The sequence below is a fragment of the Urocitellus parryii genome, chromosome 8 (assembly GCF_045843805.1).
Source record: "Urocitellus parryii isolate mUroPar1 chromosome 8, mUroPar1.hap1, whole genome shotgun sequence".
NCBI lineage: Eukaryota > Metazoa > Chordata > Mammalia > Rodentia > Sciuridae > Urocitellus > Urocitellus parryii.
In genome coordinates this window covers 71,667,644-71,686,045 of record NC_135538.1, presented here as the reverse complement: position 1 = coordinate 71,686,045, position 18,402 = coordinate 71,667,644, and the positions used below count along the sequence as shown (strand labels likewise).

The 18,402-nt window shown below is 34.6% G+C and overlaps 1 protein-coding gene across 1 annotated transcript; it reads left to right on the top strand.

Moving 5' to 3' along the window:
* Positions 1–312: 312 nt before the first annotated feature.
* On the top strand, positions 313–18,132 carry Spaca1 (sperm acrosome associated 1). The gene is made up of 8 exons (XM_026410360.1): positions 313–432; positions 523–646; positions 6,085–6,141; positions 11,157–11,258; positions 11,983–12,089; positions 12,875–13,010; positions 17,291–17,411; positions 17,976–18,132. Exons 1-8 carry the CDS (start codon positions 313–315, stop codon positions 18,130–18,132), a joined length of 924 nt encoding a protein of 307 aa, XP_026266145.1.
* The last annotated feature ends 270 nt before the right edge of the window (positions 18,133–18,402 follow it).

Genomic DNA, 18,402 nt, shown 5'->3' with positions numbered 1-18,402 from the left:
AGCAAGCAAGCAAGCAAGCAAGCAAGCTGTGCGAAGAGGCTGGCAGCAAGGGCCCTCAGCACCCCGCATCCCCGCACCCCGGCGGCGCGCGGGTGACCAGCTGCACCGCATGGCTCTGCGCGGTTCCAGGCGTCTGCCCCGGCGCGGGCGCGGCCCCACCGGGATGGCGGTGACGAGCCGTGACGACTCAATGGTTGCCTGGGCGCGACGCAGGGGTTCGGTCGAGTGCGGCGTGGCAGGTCTCTTCGAAGCGCCTCTCCTTTGGAGCCGGGGCTGTGAGCGTGCATTGGGCGGCCGTCGGGGCCGAGAACCATGAGCCCCGGGGGCGCGGGCTGCTCCGCAGGGCTGCTACTGACCGTGGGCTGGCTGCTCCTGGCGGGCTTCCAGTCCTCGTGTGGGACCAATGTCACCGCCATTCAGGAACCCCCCTTGGTCCACGAGACCCACGAGGTCCACGAGATCCACGAGGTCCACGAGGCCCACGATCCCCACGAGGGCCCCGAGGCCCACGAGGCCCACGAGGCCCACGAGGGCGAAAGCGAAGGCGATAGCGACAGCGACAGCGACAGCGAGGACGACACCGGTGACAACAACGAAAGCGAAGGGGACAACAACGAGGGCCCTCTGCCTGATAACGAGGAAGCTGGTGAGAGCAGGAGGCTCCTTGACAGGCGTCCAGAGGCACCTGTTGAGGGCAAAAAGCTGCCTCTTTATTTGCCGAATAATAATGAGAATCACCTTTGTTACCATTTGTAGAGCTTTCTTGCATATAACAGCCCTGCGTTTATCCATTTTGTGCATCTTATAGCTTTGAAGAAGGATGTACTGATTGTCCAAGCAAGATAACCAAATAAGCATATGAAGAAGCCACTTAAGAAATAGTTTTCAATATTGCTTTGGAGAAAGAAAAACTTTTTTTAAAAGGGGTGAAGGTAGCTTCCTACCAAGAGGAAATCTTGGTTTTGACTCTTGTTGCAATAATTTCCCCTCCCCATTGTAGTTTTTGTTGTTGTTTTTAAAGTTAGAAATTGCTGGTAGCCCTCTTTCTTTCCACATTTCCCCTTAGGGTGGGAACTCAATGGAATTTATAATTCCCTTTACTGTGACACATCTAGATAGCCCACAAAACTGCCCATGTATAGGCCATGTCACCTTTGTGCAGCCCCTTACCACTGAGCACTTCCACATTGTTGTAGTGTTTTATTTGTATGTTTAGTTTCAACAAAGGAATGGTGGCAGTAGAAAACATTTATCAAGGGATTCAACTAATGGCATTGTTAGATGATAACGTATTAACCAAGGGAGAATGAGCCTGTGCTTGGTACATAAATTTGCCTTATACTGTTGGCTCATTAAGCAATAAAACTTGACAAGCTGCTGTACATGTTATATTGATTAGTAACTCACATGCTGGTGGGTAAAAGGTCAGTTGCAGGTTTGCAGTCTTCAAAAGGATGATTCCCTTTCCCCATAAATGACCCAGCTGATGCTAAATTCTTTTAGTATCTTTAGCATTCTTTTGTCTCCTCAATCTATATGTACAGAGTGGGTGCTGTGTCTATCAGCCTTTGTTTCATTTCCCAATGATAGATAGTGACCCTCAGCATGGAAAGAAATTGACTATCTGAGTTTAATAGTGGGATCCAGGCTTGAACTGCCTTGATTACATTATAGAGAGTTTGAAAAGGTCCTTGACTTTGGAAATGTGAAAAAAAAAAAAAAGATGAGAAGGGCAGCATATGTTCTAAAGCAGTGTAGCTATTGCTTCAGTATATTTTTCAAAAAAATTGAGTGAACGATTTTAGTGTTAAACTAATGAAGGTATACTTCTAGCTGTAAAATGATAAATATTAAGTTAAACCCAGGTGATGAAGTTACAATGCCTTACATTCAAACTCAAGTGTAAGTAAGTTACTTATTCTCTCAGTGTCTAAGTTTCCTCATCTGTGGACTTGAGAGATGTATAATTTCATGCATGTGTTTTATCTGGGTAGATTGAGAATCTAGAACTATAAACAACCAGAAAGTTTTCAGGACTCTTGTTAAAATTTGCACAGATCTTCTAATTCTGGAGGATCAGTAAAATCAGGCATCACCATTACTATCCAGTGAACTATTATGTTTTTCACTTTTAAATAATTTTACAAATAATTTCCAAAAGCAAGAATAAAGGGTTAGTGAAAACAACTTTGTTAGAAATTTTAATAAAAATATAAACACACCAAAACCCCAATTTTTATTCCTTGTATCTTAGTTTTGAAGGTATTCATAACTTAACAGTTTTGAAGGTATTCATAACTTAACTTGAAAGAAGTTTGAATAAAACTAAATGCTCAAACTGTTAAGCCATAAACCTGTAATATATCCATCATATAAATACTGATTCCAGATTTCAAGTACATCTCTAATAAAGTCTAGATTATTATTACTCTGGTTCTTTTTGCACTTATATTGTCAAAGCACAATACTTTTGAAAACTTTGACGGTACGTATTTTGTTAAAGAGATGAATGCCATCTTTTTGCTGCATAATTGCAGAACACTTTCATTTTCAGTTTATAAACAACAATTGAAATGATTAATTCAATGAGTTTTTTATTTTTTATTTTTAAACTAGCAAAATTTTATTTAACAAAACTAATTTAGTATAACACATGATCATTATCTTTTTTGTTGGTTTTATTTTTTAAATACATGACAGTGGAATGCATCACAATTCTTATTACATTCATAGAACAAGTTTTGATATCTCTGTATATAAAGTATGTTCACACCAACTCATGTCTACATAGATGTACTTTAGATAATGGTGTCCATCACATTCCTCCATCATTGCTAACCCCCTGACCCCACCCTTCTCCTTCCACCCCTCTGCCCTACCTAGAGTTCATCAATTCCTCCCATGCTCCCTCTCCCTTCAATGAGTTTTATTCATTTCTAACCTATCTATTTCCTTCCAGTCACCTTTATTTATACGTGTCATCATAGTTTGTCCATTTTCAAATCTTGTCAAGTAAATCTTTGTGCATAAACATCGTGCAAAAAAAAAAAAGAATACTGTCCACATCCTTTTAGAAAACAGTATGGTCTTGTTGTCACAAAATATTTCAAGATCAAATTCTTCCTATCAAAAATATAACTGGATGAGAACACCATATTTTCTTTCATTCTTAGAAATACAATGCTCACTCCTTGTTTTTTTTAAAAAAATTATCCAGGATAGTCACCTAAGATACTATCATCTCTCACTGAGATTCAGCTTATACAAAAAAAAAAAAATCAATTTCACCATCACCATTTTCATCTAAAGTTCTGCTATCTGTGTTCATCTTCTGACTCATTCAATAATTTAGAAATGTTTTTCTCCATCAATTTTCTTCTCTACCATTATGGTCAAAAAATGAAAAATTCTAAAGTTTGTATTTTATTTAATGAAAACCAGAAATAGCCTACATGAAAAGTGTCTTTAGACTTGTTTCATATATTCCTGGGGTAACGTGATGCTTTGGGCAAAGCAATAAGAAAACTGATGCAATAGCTATGATTTACTTCATAATTACATCATTTGTTTAGGCAATGCCAATCCTTCTTCAATTTTATTATTTTAGTCTTTTTAAAAAATAGTTGTGAATAATTAATGAGTGATGATAAAATAACATCATTACAGATGATAAAAAATAATAAAATGTTTCAAAATAAAGGAAAATTATGAAGATATTAGGTTTGTATCCTTATGCCTTTTATCCTTTTATATATCTTTAAAATTATATTTATACCATGAGTGTGTGTGTGTGTGTGTGTGTGTGTGTGTGTGTGTATCATTAGATTTCAAAGGGTCCAAAAAGCTAGGCACAGTGGGACATGCCTATAATCTCAGCACTTGGGAGGCTGAGGCAGGAGGATCACAAATTCAAAGTCATCCTCAGCAACTTGGTAAAGCCCTAAGCAAATTAGCAAAACTCTTGTCTCAAAATTAAAAATAAAAAAGGGATAGGGAATGTGGGTCAGTGGTTAGTGGAGAAGCCTCACCACATTCTTGCCTCTTATTGAACTGTTGGATTCTATTCATTTTTTTTACCCTTTTTTTCTATCAAATTAAGACAATCAATACAATATTTCTGATAGTTAACTTTTGAGCTCTAGGTATAGGACTTTTTATTCTCCTAAAATTTTTTTTTTGGCATTTGCCCATTCTTCACCCTTTCATTTTTAGATACAGATTTACATTTGAACACATTTGCTATCCTTCATAGCTTTGCAGAATTCTGGATTCAGTCAGCATGATATCAGGGTTCTTTTTTTTTCAGGTCATTAATAAAAATGTTGAACAGGACAGAGCCCCATGACACATCACTTCTTCCACATTCCCTCCAACTGACAAATTTGCATCTGTGCATCATCCTGTTTGGCCAATTATACATCAAACTTTGCTGACATTCAGATCATATTTTCCCTTTTTATTCACTGGTGTATAATGGGAAATTTTTACAAATGTCACACTGAAATCCAGATACATATAGTTACAAAAAAAAAAAATTGAAGTGACCTAATGGACATTTAATACATCAAAGAACATTAAAGCTAAAAAGAACTTTAGAGGCTTCTGTGATTCAATCTCATTTTTTTTCCTATAAAGAAGCTCAAGTTAGAAGAAATTGAATAATTTCTCAAAGCAATATAGGTGGTAAATAGTAGAGCTAATTGAGTAATGGATTGTGAAAAGAAGCTGTGAGTAGTCTAGTACTCATTCTCTTACCTATGTTTTTTATGTTCAGGCTTAAGCTTTTAACTTATTTCTTATTATGTGCAAGTTGAAAGTATTTAAGCATTTCAAGCATAAAAAGTCAGTTCAAAATTAATAAGTTATGATAGTCTAATTCATTTATTTAACAAGGTCAATAACTGATTTACTTATATGTATTGAGTACCTACTGTGCATTCAAAGTAACAATATTTGATGCTTGTACAGAATGAAAAGCTTATGGAACTATTGAGGTTTTACAATAATTCAAAATAGGAAAAATATCAATACCATGTGATATTAATAACTACAAAACAAGTTTAATTTGCATAATTATGACAACTTTGGCATATTTGTAGTGCTAAACAATTTATAGAATTATTTTGTGTGCATTATCTTATTTAATTCCAACAATATCAAATCAATCAGGGTTTCCTTTCCAAATGTAACAAAGGCTAACTAGGTATGACAGAATTTAATTAATTTGCCCAAACTCAAAGAGCTTGTTAGTGTTAGAAGTAGCTTTTTGGACTTGAAATTCAATCTACTTTTCTATGTGATTTGTTGCCCTGAGATACATTGCCTTTTATAATTTTTTTTCTTATACCTCATTTGTTTTTTTATAGAGAGATTTCAGTCCTAATCTGAGCTATGAAGAATTGGTTATATAAGATATTTAGTGGAATTCATGCCAACTTCTTCAAATGATTAGAAAAAGAGAACGTGATTTAGAACCAAGAATTTTTAGCTTCTCAAAGTTGTATACTCACAGAGTTGTGATTATCCTGCTAAATAAAGCATTGAAATATGTTCTTAGAACTATTGAAATTTTCCATTTTAATCTGGAAAGTGAGTAAAACCAATCCATCACTTATAACTTTAATGAACAATTGGCATAAGAATTCTTTTTGGATGAAAATTATGCACTGTTTTTTGTGAGTTTTTGAAAAAAAATTTATTTCTTTTAATTAGAAAAAATTGTTCTCATTTCTTAAAATTCTAAGGCCTTTTGTATTTTTGTGATTTTCAATAGACTTTTAACTCACCATGTATTAACTGATGAAAAAAAAAAACCTTAAGTTATATACAAGTTTTAAATATAAACCTTCTTTGCAGGTTATTCCCTAGTTTCATGAACTTCCTTAAAAGTTCAGGCTTCTTTTGATTTAAATAATAGTAAATGCATGAGAAATGGCTTTGCTTCTCTGGTTTAATAGAATTTTTTTTTTAAATTGCCTGCTGCCCATATGTTAAGTATTTGTATCCCCCATCCCAAGTAAGAAGTTTTTCACTTAGAAAAGTCTTCATATGATTAAATACTGTATCTTTATACTTTATATTTAGGTCCGAATAAAACAATAGTCAAAGAAGTTGAATTTGGAATGTGCACAGTCACGTGTGGTAAGTAGAAAAGAGCAGGAGAATAATCTAATTTTGGGGGGAGGGAAGGTAAAAACAGATAATGTGGTAATTGTTTACTTGTAATTTGTGTACTTTCATTCATCTCTCATTGCTTTCTATGTCTAACAACTATAATTTACACACAAAACTCAGCTGATTTGCTTCAAAACGCAAGATATTTCCAGTTTGCAACACCCAAGTTTTATTTTAAGCTAACTCCCTATTATTTTTTTGGCACATAAACTGTCTTCACCAAAGTGAAATCTTCTCCATTTCACAGATGTTCATAAGATGAGAGATTTTCCAATGCATCTCACAGATGTCTTCCCACATAATGTGCTGGCAAATCTATCAAGAAATATGCTTATTTGTAATCATCTATTCCAATTTCTCCAATTTATACGTCATGTTTTTTTTGGGAAAAAAGTATTGGCTTTGTGGGAAAGATGATGTTAAAAGAATAAGACTTATGTTGATCATTCTATGGATGGAAATTGGACACAAAATCTCTTAACACAGGGGTAGGATTAAGGCTTATATGCAATTAGAGGTCAATGTTTCTCAAACCTCTATTCCAAGTGCCTAAAAGGCTTATTAAAACAGTTTGTGGGGCCTACTCAATAGTTTCCAACTCCCTAGACCTGTGGATGGGCCTAAGAATTTGCATTTCAGCTGACAATGAAGCTCAGCCTGATGGTTAAAGGTCCATCTTTTAATTTTTTCTAGGTATTTTCATTCACACATTATAATTATACATAATAGTGGGATTTGTTGTTTAATGTTTATACATATATACAATAAAACAATATAATTTGATTAACTCATCATCTAGTTCTTCTCCATTTCCTCCTTTTTTCCTTCCTCCTGGTCCCCTTCTGTTTTCGTGAGATCCCCACCCCGACCTTTATTTATTTATTTTTCTTTCTAGTTTCTTCAAATGAGAGAAAAAATAAGAACCCTTGACTTTCTGAATTTGCCTTATTTTACTTAACACAATGCCCTCAGTTTCATCCATTTTCCTGCAAATGACATAATTTCACTCTTTATGGCTGAATAGAGGACTACCCTTTGATAACCCCTGCCATAAATGAGGGCACTGAGAAACATTAGATAATTAACAATGAAATTAAGTTCATCTTAAGTGGTCTGCTGTAGACAAAGTGACAGTGACCAGAAGAAAGGGAGAACAATAACTAGAGGATAAGAAGACAGAAAAATTCATGCAGATCTTGATCAGAATTTTTGGGAGTAAACTTTTGGTCAAAAATTATACCTGAATTGTTTTTATTTGAGGTAGCTTTTTAAAAAATTATGATAAAATACATCCAAAATAAAATTTATTATTTTAACCATTTATATATATAAAATCTAGTGGCCTTAAGCATATTCATATTATTGTACAACCATCACCACTATCCATTTTGAACTTTGTCAACACCATGAACTAAAATCCCACCCCCATTTAAACTAACTTTCCACTTCTTCCAGTTCCTGGCAACTACTCTTCTTTCAATCTCTTAAAGTAGTTTTAAACCTGGTTTTTACTTTATATAAGTAAGAGTCAAAATTAGGGGAATCTGTAATAAACATATGATTACTCATTTGTAGCTTATATCTTTCTCTTGCTACTTGCTTGAAATTTTTGCAGGTAAAAAAATTATTTTTTATGACAGCTCCAACAATTAATGTTTTTTATTTGTTAAAGGCATGCTTTAAAAATTGTATATTTATTCTCTCAAAAATTGATTTTTTTAAATCAAGTTTTTTTTTTTTTTTTGGTTACTATGTATCAGGCATTGTTATAGGGACTATGGATAAAATAGTGAAAAACAAAACAAAACAAAACTTTTTACCTTCAAAGAATGTATATTTTAGTAGGACAAGACAAATAATATGTTAGTGATAAACTAGGTGGTTATAAGTTCTAAAGAAAAAATAAACCAAAAATGTAATATTTCAGATCTAAAATGTTAAAAGTATTGTCAGTTTATATTAACTACATAGAAAAGAAAAAGGTTTTAGGTTTTAGTGAAAATTCTATTTAACTCCTAAAAAATATTTTAACACTTAGACACTTTTTTCCAATATTTTGGCAGATATTTAGGTGTTACTTGGAAAATCGCATACCTACCACATATCTCAGTGAGCTGTGTTTAAATAAGTATATAAAATACCTGATTGGAAAATATTTGTGCATTTCAGAATAAGACTGTGCCTCTAAAGAAGCACCTATTGTAAATTCAAGTGGAGCCATACGAAAGCCATTCTCAGCCATCTCTTTTAATTAATTTGTTTATTTATTTTGCCATTACTAGGGATTGAACCTAAAGTTTCATACATGCTGGACAAGTGTTCTGCTACTAAGCTACATCCCCAGCCTTATTTATTTATTTTTTTTAAAGGCAGAGTCTCACTAAATTGCTGAAGCTGGCCTTGAATTGATGATCCTCTTGCCTCAGCCTCCCAAGATTCTGGGATTACAGGCATGCACCATCGTGCCTGATTCAGCTCCCTCCTAATCAAAAGACACTTTCACCTTCCATCCTCCAGTCCCATAGGAAGTCCTCTCTCGTTACTCAGACTGTGGTCCATAAAATGGCTACATTAGCATCACCAAGGAGCTTGTTAAAAATGCATAATCTTAGACATACTCAAGACAGACTGAATCAAAATTTGCATTTTAGTAAGAACTCCATGTGATTTGCAGGTACTCTTAAATTTGAGAAGCACTATTGTAAGCCACTGTTCTAATCTTCAACTTTTCTATCCCTTGAGAATGGGTTTTATGATTAATACCTTGTAGAGGCTGAAAGAGGTAATCTGGTAGACAAGGAAATCAAGGAATCTTGCTTAGCTTGTGACCTTGTAGTCTTAACACCAAATGTATTCAGCAGTGTTGCTGATTCAGAATTTACCATCTCCCTCAATTATTTCAATTAAAGCTTGACTCAGAATTCTAGGATTGGTTAGTAAAAGATTTGGTTTCTTGTAACAAAAATTATCTTGTTGGAAATGGAGATTTGGTTACTAATAAGTTATCTTGTCTATATTTAACACAGAGACTATCAATCTAAATATTAAAAAGTATCATTTATGGTAAAATATGATTTTGGATTTTTCTCCAGAAGTTCCATGCCCCCACTCTGAAAAGGTTCACAGTCAAATTAAGTTTGGAAAATTCTGTGTACTACTGTGTTTCATCAAACCTAATTTTATTTGCTGTAAGAAGCACATTTTATGTATTCTAAAAAGAAAAAATGCTGTCATACCACAGTTATATTAATGTATTCTGATTTCAAAGATGTTAACATGTAAAATCTTTGCATCTTAGATTAACAAGAATTTATATATAATAGCATACTAATTTATTAGCATATTAAAAGTTTCTAAAAACTTCTGTAGTAAAGACATCACATGAAGAGAGAGAGTGTACAGAATGGGAGGAAATCTTTGTCAGCTGTTCCTCTGACTGGGGATTGCTATCCAAAACATATGCACAACTAAAACCACCTAACACCCAACAAACAAACAACAAATATCCTTGGCTGGGACTGTAGCTCAGTGGCAGAACGCTTGCCTCTCATGTGAGAGGCACTGGGTTTGATCATCAGCACCACATAAAATAAACAAAATAAGGCTGTGCTATCCATCTACAACTACAAAAAAAATTAAGAAAAAAGAACAAGTATCCCAATCAATAAACCAGCAAAAGAACTACACAGACATTTCTCAAAAGATGCACAAAGAGCCAATAAATATATGATAAAATGTTCAACATCTCTAGCAATCGGGGCAATACAAATCAAAACTACATTGAGAATTCATCTTGAACCAGTCAAAATGCCAGTTATCAAGAACACCAAAAATAATAAATGATGGCAAAGACATGGGGGAAAAGTACACTGTGTATTGTTGGTAGAACTATAGATGAATACAACCGTTCTGGAAAGCAATGTGGAGATTTCTCAAAAAACTAGGAATGGAACCACCATATGACTTAGCTATCCCACTTCTTGGTGTTTACTGAAAAGAATTAAAATCAGCATACTATAGTGATATAGCCACCTTGATGTTTATAGCAGCACAATTCACAATAGCCAACTTATGGAATCAACCCAGGTATCCATCAGCAGATGAATGGCAAGGAAAATGTAGTATCTATACACAATGAAGTCTTACTCAGCTATGAAGAAGAATGAAATTATGGCATTGTCTGGTAAACGGATGGAAATGAAGAACATTGTGCTTAGCCATTCTCACAAAATCAAGATTTAAATATTTCTCTCATAGATAGAAGCTAGAACAAAACAAGGGAAAGAAGGAGGAGGGAATTGGATATTATAAAGATATAGACAAAGTCCATGGAGTAGAAGAGGATCAAAAGGGAGGGAGGAGGGACAATAAAAAAGGAAGGAAATGTGGAATGAATTTAACAAAATCACGTTAGGTGCATATATAAACACAGCACATGGAATTTCACCTTTACATATAAGTAGAAAGAACCAATCAAAAATAAATAAGTAAATGAGACAAAGGAAGATCAGTAGAGAAGAGAAAGGAGGAGTATATGGAGAGAAAGGAGGGGAGGGAAAATCTGGGGAATGGGAACTGAAATCAAATTCCACGTATGTATGGTTTTGTCAGAATGAACTCAACTACTACTATGTATGATTATAATGTGCCAATAAGATAGAAAAAGAAAAAAGAGGTCCTTTTCATTTTATTTAATGTACCATTTTCAAATGCATAGATGATTGTAGAATGACTAGTGTTTTATGTAACTAATTTGAGAAAATACTGTTTTATGAAATTATTGCAAACAAGGAGCTGAAGAAAATTCTAAATGTTATCACTGCGAATTTAGGAGTTAACTTTCTGAAATTAAGAGAAAAGTTTAAACAATTAATAAATTTTAAAAAGGAAGCAAGAAAAGATAAGCCAGACCTGGGTAAGAAAGTAAAGACCTTCTTCAATTCGTTGTTTTCTTAACATTTGCCCATCTCTTTCTACCTAAGGTGTTGGTGTTAGAGAAGTTATATTAACAAATGGATGCCCTGGAGGTGAATCCAAGTGTATTGTTCGAGTAGAAGAATGCCGTGGACCAGCAGATTGTGGCTGTAAGTATTGGCGGGTGACAGAGGGGAAGAGTTCACCTCAGGGAAACACCCTTACCTCAGATTGCCACTGAATACAAGGAGACAGCCAGTGGATGCGTTGAAAGGAAATCTACAATTTAATTTCCATTCTCTAGACACTTACAACTGTGAGTAACTTTCTGCTTTTGCTTTACATTTTTCAGTGACATCTAAAATTTAAAGATATATTATCTGCTGTATACTGGACCCTCTCTCTATACTTGGGGTCTGTGGTTGAGTCTGTCCTCAAGTGGAACACTTTTGATGTTTTGGTCATGGCATTTTATCAGTGGGTTGATAAATCTTAAATGGGGAACTTTGAGGTCTGTTTTGCATCCAATTATGCTATTCTGACATTTTAATATCTCTAATAAGGTTTCCTAACCAGTAAATTGGAAGCCACGAGCAGACCTCAAAGTTCAGTGTAACAGATCACTGATTGCCCTTACCTCTTCTCTAGAATTTATTCTGCATTAAAAAACTGAGAGACATTGTGTCTCCTCCCTTGCTTTTTTTGGTGACTTTATTGTTGTCCTCATCACTCTTCCCTTACCCCACTACATTCCAGTTCCCAATTTTAAGATTTGGTAACTTGCAATATCTAATTGATTTTTATGACTGGGAGTGACTTTTAAAAGTAATGACATATGTAAAGCAACTTATAATGCCCAATGATATTTATGTATTTGATTTTTCTTTTGTTCAGGGGGTAAACCAATTTCAGAAAGTCTTGAAAGTGTTAGATTGGCATGTGTTCATACATCTCCTGTAAATCGTTACAAATATATGTGGAAACTTCTAAGGGCAGACCAAGTAAGTAATGAACATATGTAATCTGGTGCTTTCCTAGTGAGTGTTAAAATTTGTATCCCAGTTTAGATAACTCTCAGAAAACTCTCTTTAAAAGCATTTTGCAAAAGAGGAAAATATTATTGGAATTCAATTTTTTTTCACTATTCAGTGAGATTTAAGACATTCTATATGTCTTAAAGTCAACTAGAAATAGAACTTTTAAACATCCATATAATATGAACTATTTTTATTTTGTAAGTAAGGTTTTTATTTATTTTTAAAGGAGTTGTATATTAATGGCAGTAGCTAACACTAGTTAAAGAATTTTTGCCAGAGTAGCTTAACCCCTGAGCCACATCCCCAGCCCTTTGTATTTTTTGAGACAGGGTTTCACTAAGTTGCTCAGGGTCTTGCCATGTCACTGAGGCTGGCCTCCAACTTGTTATTCTCCTGCCTCAGCCCCTTTAGTAGCTGGAACTACAAACATGCATCAACGCGCTCTTCTTAAGCATATAACAACCCTACGGTTGCTATACCATTGTATAGATAAGTAATTGATGTGTAGAGAATAACTTGTCTACAGTCATACAGATAGGAAGTGGTAGCATTGAGATTTGAAGTCTGGATTTTCTGACTCCAAAATCCATGTACACAATTAATTAGCATACTAGGCTCCAAGAGTCAGTGACTCTTTTTTTTTTTTTTTTTGAAGGAAGTAATGGTTTTCTGACCTTAAGTGTAGGGAAGAACATTGATACTTTGTTTTTTGTTTGTTTGTTTTGTTTTGTTTTGTTTTGTTTTAATAGCAACCTGTTATACTTGCAAATGATTCAGCAATCCTGGATGTACAAAGAGATATCCACCCCTTGGCTTTCCAGTGTGACACCATGGATAATTCTGAAATGGTAGCATCTATTAAATTCACAGTCTATACATCTAATGGTAAGTGCACAGCAATATTTTGGTTTGCTTATATCTTATACTTCAAAAAGCATCAAAATCACCTGGAGAGCTTTTTAAGATACAAGTCTCTATCCAGTCCAAATCAGAGCTTCTGTTTGAGTAGGTCTGGACTAGAAATGGCATGCAAATTTGCCTTTCTGACAAGTTCCCAGGTGATGCTGTTGCTGCTGGTGTCCACAGTGCTGAGAAACACTGGTTTATATCATTGACGCTTTTCTACCAGATAATAATTAACTTCTTTTTCACAAAGTAGCATTAAATGTGGCTCACTTTGGGAAACTGGTCCTTTAAGACCAGGCTTTTAACTTGAAATATATATATTCTTGCATTTACTTCCATCATAAAAGTGAAAGTGGATTAATGGAATTCTCATGAATGCTTACAAAACTCTTAGCACAGAAAAATAATAAAATTAATTTAAAAAATTAAGAAACACGAAGTCAGAGCACTTTTCTTTAAAAATTATCTATTTGAAGAAAATATTTTTTTGATAATGCAGTAATGCATGTCTCTGTGTCACAAAAGGCAAATCTTGTCCTGAACATAATTTTACATGTTGTACATTGTTTCCCTTGTGAGATGGATCTGCATTCATGTCCTTTCAGTTTAATCTATGATGTCTTTTGTATCCAGGTAATCATTTCCTTTTATGTAGGTGCTCTTAACCATTTATAATGTTGTCATTTTTGTTAGAGGCGTGGGGGACTTGATCACAAGTTCTTTTGAGAATCCAATCAAGGCTCTGGATCTTCTTCAGAGAAAAATGTTCAATATACAAACATGGCAAAAGTTATATGTAATTTTAAGAGAGCTTATGGATTTCCTGAAGCTATTTTTGTACCCCAGGTAAATGGCTTCCGCTATTGTCTAGAGATACCAAACATAATGTAATGTGGTATCTTTATTCAAATGAGAACAGGGTAAAGTGTTTTGGGGGTGATTCTAAAAAATAAACTATTTACTATTTAAACTTCCTTTGATGTGCTATTTAGCAACTTAAAAAATCTTCATGGTTAAAGCTAATAACACTAAGAGGATAATTTCAATAAAGTACTAAAAAACGACAGAAGAGAGGACCAAAGTAGCAAACTAAAAAATATCTCAGCTAGCCTTAGTTTATGATATTATAAAAGCCGCTGGACCATTCTTGGCCCTTGTCCTCACTTCCTGGGCCCTGGGAGAACTGGTTAGTAGTGAGTAGTTTAAACTACTCTCCACCTTCTCTTGGCTAATGTTGCAAGATGCTACATACTCCTCTCATGACTAGAAAGGAGAATGCATTTGCTAGGATGCAAGTTAAGGGCTGGAGAACAGAACTCAAAATGTGCCTGTCCTTTATTGAGATGAAGTTAACTTTGCAGCCTAGGGGTCGTGGGGTAGCTTTGTTGTCTTAGTGCATGCAGTAGCTGAACAACAAAATGTTCTCAGAACACGATTAGATTCTTTCAAAAATTACAATTTGGGTACACTACTGTAAAAGACCCTTTTGACTGTTTAGACATCAAACAAATGTTTGGGTTAGAAATGTCCACATAGTATTGTATTGGCTTCCATTTTATATATCACATTTTTCACTCCCACAAGAGCTGTCTTTCATAAATAGGCCTTGTTATGGCTTGGTTTGTGTGCCCTTTCCCCAGAAAAGAGACTTTGAAGTCTTGCCTTTCCCAGTACTCAGAATGTGGCCATAATTGGAAAGACCATCATTGTAGATGTAATTAGTTAAGATGAGATCCTAGTAGAGTAGGATAGGCCTTAACCCAATGTGACTGAATTTGAAGAGGGGAGAGAGACAAAGGCAGAGGAATGCCGTGTGAAGACATAGGCATATGAGGAGACGGGCACGTGAAAACAGACAGAGATTGGACGTATGCTACCACAGACCAAGGAACATCCGGGGCTCCCAGAAGCTGGAAGAGGCAACACAGGATCCTCCCTTAGACCCTTCAGAGGGATCATGGTCCTACCATCACAATTCCCCCCTTATTTTTTTTTTGCCTCCAGACCTATGAAACAATAAATTTCTGTTGTTTTTAAGTCACATAGTTTGTGGTACTTTGTTATGGTGTCCCGAAGACATTAACACATACGTAAGCTTTGTTTATATCTAAAAAGTGAGTGAATTGAAATTTGACCTATTTTCCATTAGAAAATTTCAATAGATGTAAAAGCAGTCTAGGTAACCCTTGAGAGAAGATTACTGTTGTAATGAACTAAAATCTTTATATGCCTCATTCTCTACCTTCTCTCTCGGCGAATGTTACAGGATAGTACATAAATGGAAACTAATTTTTGCATTTCTCCTCAGGTTTTAGTTCTCAAAGGTTTTTTTAACTTTAAGTTTTTTTTTTTAAAAAAAACCTCACTCTGTATATCTAACATTATTTCACGATAAAAAGATTTTTAAATCTACCAAAATTGGGATACAAACATGGATGTATTTTTTCCATTATACTTGGAGCTATTTAATATCACTGTATTGAGTTTATACTCTAGAATTACTAGGGAAAATGGGGAGTTATAATCCATGGTGTTTAAAGGTCAGAAAAAAAATATTCAGAAAAATAATTGAGATTTTCCATAGAGGAGACTACTTCTGATACACTGGCACTTACCAAAATAGTCAAAACAAACATTTGCAAACATTACATCTCTCTGGACCTTGCTTTACTTGAACCGTATAAAATGATATTTGGGTCTGATGGTTTCTATGGTCCTTTTTAGCTTTTTTTTTTCCCAATGATTCTAGAATTTGGGGAACAGAAAGAGCCATAAGAAAGTGATTTAATTCACAAAACAAGTAATCCTTGATAAAAATTGGCTTTTCACCAGTTTACAATGTAGCAGTGCTCCCACACATACTGTAAACTAGCTTTGTTTCTTTAGTAGCCTTATTTGCAGATAGAGCAGACACATATGGGAAAGAAGGCTTAATTTAAGAGTAGTGTGTGGATATTTGTATAGAAAGCAATGAGCCTCAACCTCAGTTTTATATTTTTAACATATTAAAAATTAGAGATGTATCATAATCCTAAGCATAAAACTAAACCCATAAATCTTTAAGAAGAAAACATAGAGGGAAATCTGTGTGATTCAGTAGTAGGAAAAGTTTCTTAGACATGATTCACAGAATGATCACAGTAAAAGGAAATAATGAATGTATTAAGACTTCATTAAAATTTAAAAATTTGAGCTAACTTAAAGAAAATCACTTGGAGATTGAGTAGCCAAGCTAAAATATGGGAGAAACTCATAAGACATGGACAGCCAATACAATCAGTTTGAGAAAGTCCTTATCGTTACTTAGAAAACTAAGTACACATCTACCCTATATGACCCAGCAATTCCATTCTTTAGTTTCCAACAGAACTGATATATATTCACAAAATGACTTCTACAAGAATGTCCACAGGACTATATAATAGGCTTCAAACTGGAGCAGTCTAAGTATTCACTAGAGGCAGGATAAATAAATTGGAGGACTACTCTGTATAAAAAAGAAAAACCATCATCATATGTAACAGTGGGGGTGAATCTCCAACACTGTGCTGAGTGAAAAGAAGCTTTATATAGTGTATGTGCCCATTCATATGAAGTTATAGAAAAGACAGAACTAATCTTGGTGGAAAACAAGATCAGATGCAATACTGTTTGCTTCTGGGGCTGGGGCAGGAATTAACCCAAAGGGGCTTGAGGGAACTTTCTGGGATATAGGAGAATTCTTTGTCTCCATCAGCATTTGATTACATAAGTGTGTTTGCCTTTTCCAAATCTAAGCAAATGTACATTTAAGATCTTTGTGCAATTCATTACACATAAATTTTACGTCAAAGAAAAAATATAAGCAAATGTTGAATTCTAGCTATTGATAGGCCACCTGCAGAATTTGGGGGAAATTGTGCTGATGCCTGCAAATTACATTAAAATATATGAAAATGTAAGATGAGTTAATGGATTAATAGTGGGATGGATGGATGAATGAATGAAGGAATAGTAAAAATATTATTGAAACTATTTAAGTGGTGCTAATATAGGTGTTTGTTGGTATGTTCTTTCAAACTTTTTTGTATGTTTTATACATACATATTTCAGACATGCCAAACAAAGTTCATGAACAATTTTCTTCCTACTAATTCTTTTTGTATTTTCTTAGAGTTGTTTTTTTTTTCAAATATAAAGTTTCCATTTAGATTTTCATTTCCTTTTTTTTGTTTGTTTATTTCCAGTAGAAATAATCATCAGGTGTGTGTTTTCTTTAGAATTGCAGATGAGAAGATCAAGCCGACCAGACACTGATGCAGTCCTAGTTTTTGTGCTGACCATAGGAGTCATTATCTGTGTATTTGTGATCTTCGTATTGATCTTCATAATTATTAATTGGTAGGCGAATGCCCAGGATGCATTGTCACCTTTGATTGACATCCTCCTCATCTTCCCTTCCCTCATCTAGTGAAAAATCCTGGCCATGATGTCTCCAGCATGTGTCTTGAAATTGTCCAGCTCCCTTCATTCCTCCTGTGACAATGCTAGTTCAGGCTATCCCATCTCTTATATGGATGCTTCTAAAAATGATCTTATGACTTTCTTCCCAGCCATGAGAGAGCGTTTAAATGCAATTCTTAGGAATTTATAAGGCAATTCCTTAAAAAATTATTTAATGAATATTTGTGTTGTTCAATTGTAGTTCTCACAACTTTAAAACTTGGTTATTGTAATCTACCAATTCATTTATATGAAAATATATCTAATGTCTGTATGAGCATTACACCCTGGTAAGTACAAGCATTCATCTACTAGCCCAATGCAGCTGGTGCATTACAAACTAAAACTGAACCGTGAATAAAAGACACATCTATATATAGAAAATGTAAATAGGAGTCTCATTTAGTTTTTGTTTTCACTTCATATTATGGTTTTTGTTTCGTTCTTGTTTTTTCCCCTTAGGGCAGCAGTGAAAGCTTTCTGGGGGGCGAAAGCCTCTACAACTGAGATACACTCAGAGCTGAGTTCTATGAGATACAAAGACTCAACTTCTCTTGACCAGTCACCAGCAGAAATACATGGACATGAAGATGATGCTTTAAGTGAATGGAATGAATGATGCATGGATGACATATGACAAACCAGAGGATATTAGAGAATCTCAGATTTATTATTATAAAAATAAAATATATACTGAAATACTTTTATAACGTTGCAACAAATTTACCACAGTCTGGAACTAATTCAATGTGAGGATAGGCTCTTTAATCACTGGCACACTTATTTGTGGTACAGTTATCAAAAGTTACTTTTAATTTGTTCTCAATATTTGCAATTTCAGGTAATAGCTTTGGGGATGTTTATCTAGAGGTGTGTGTGTATATATATA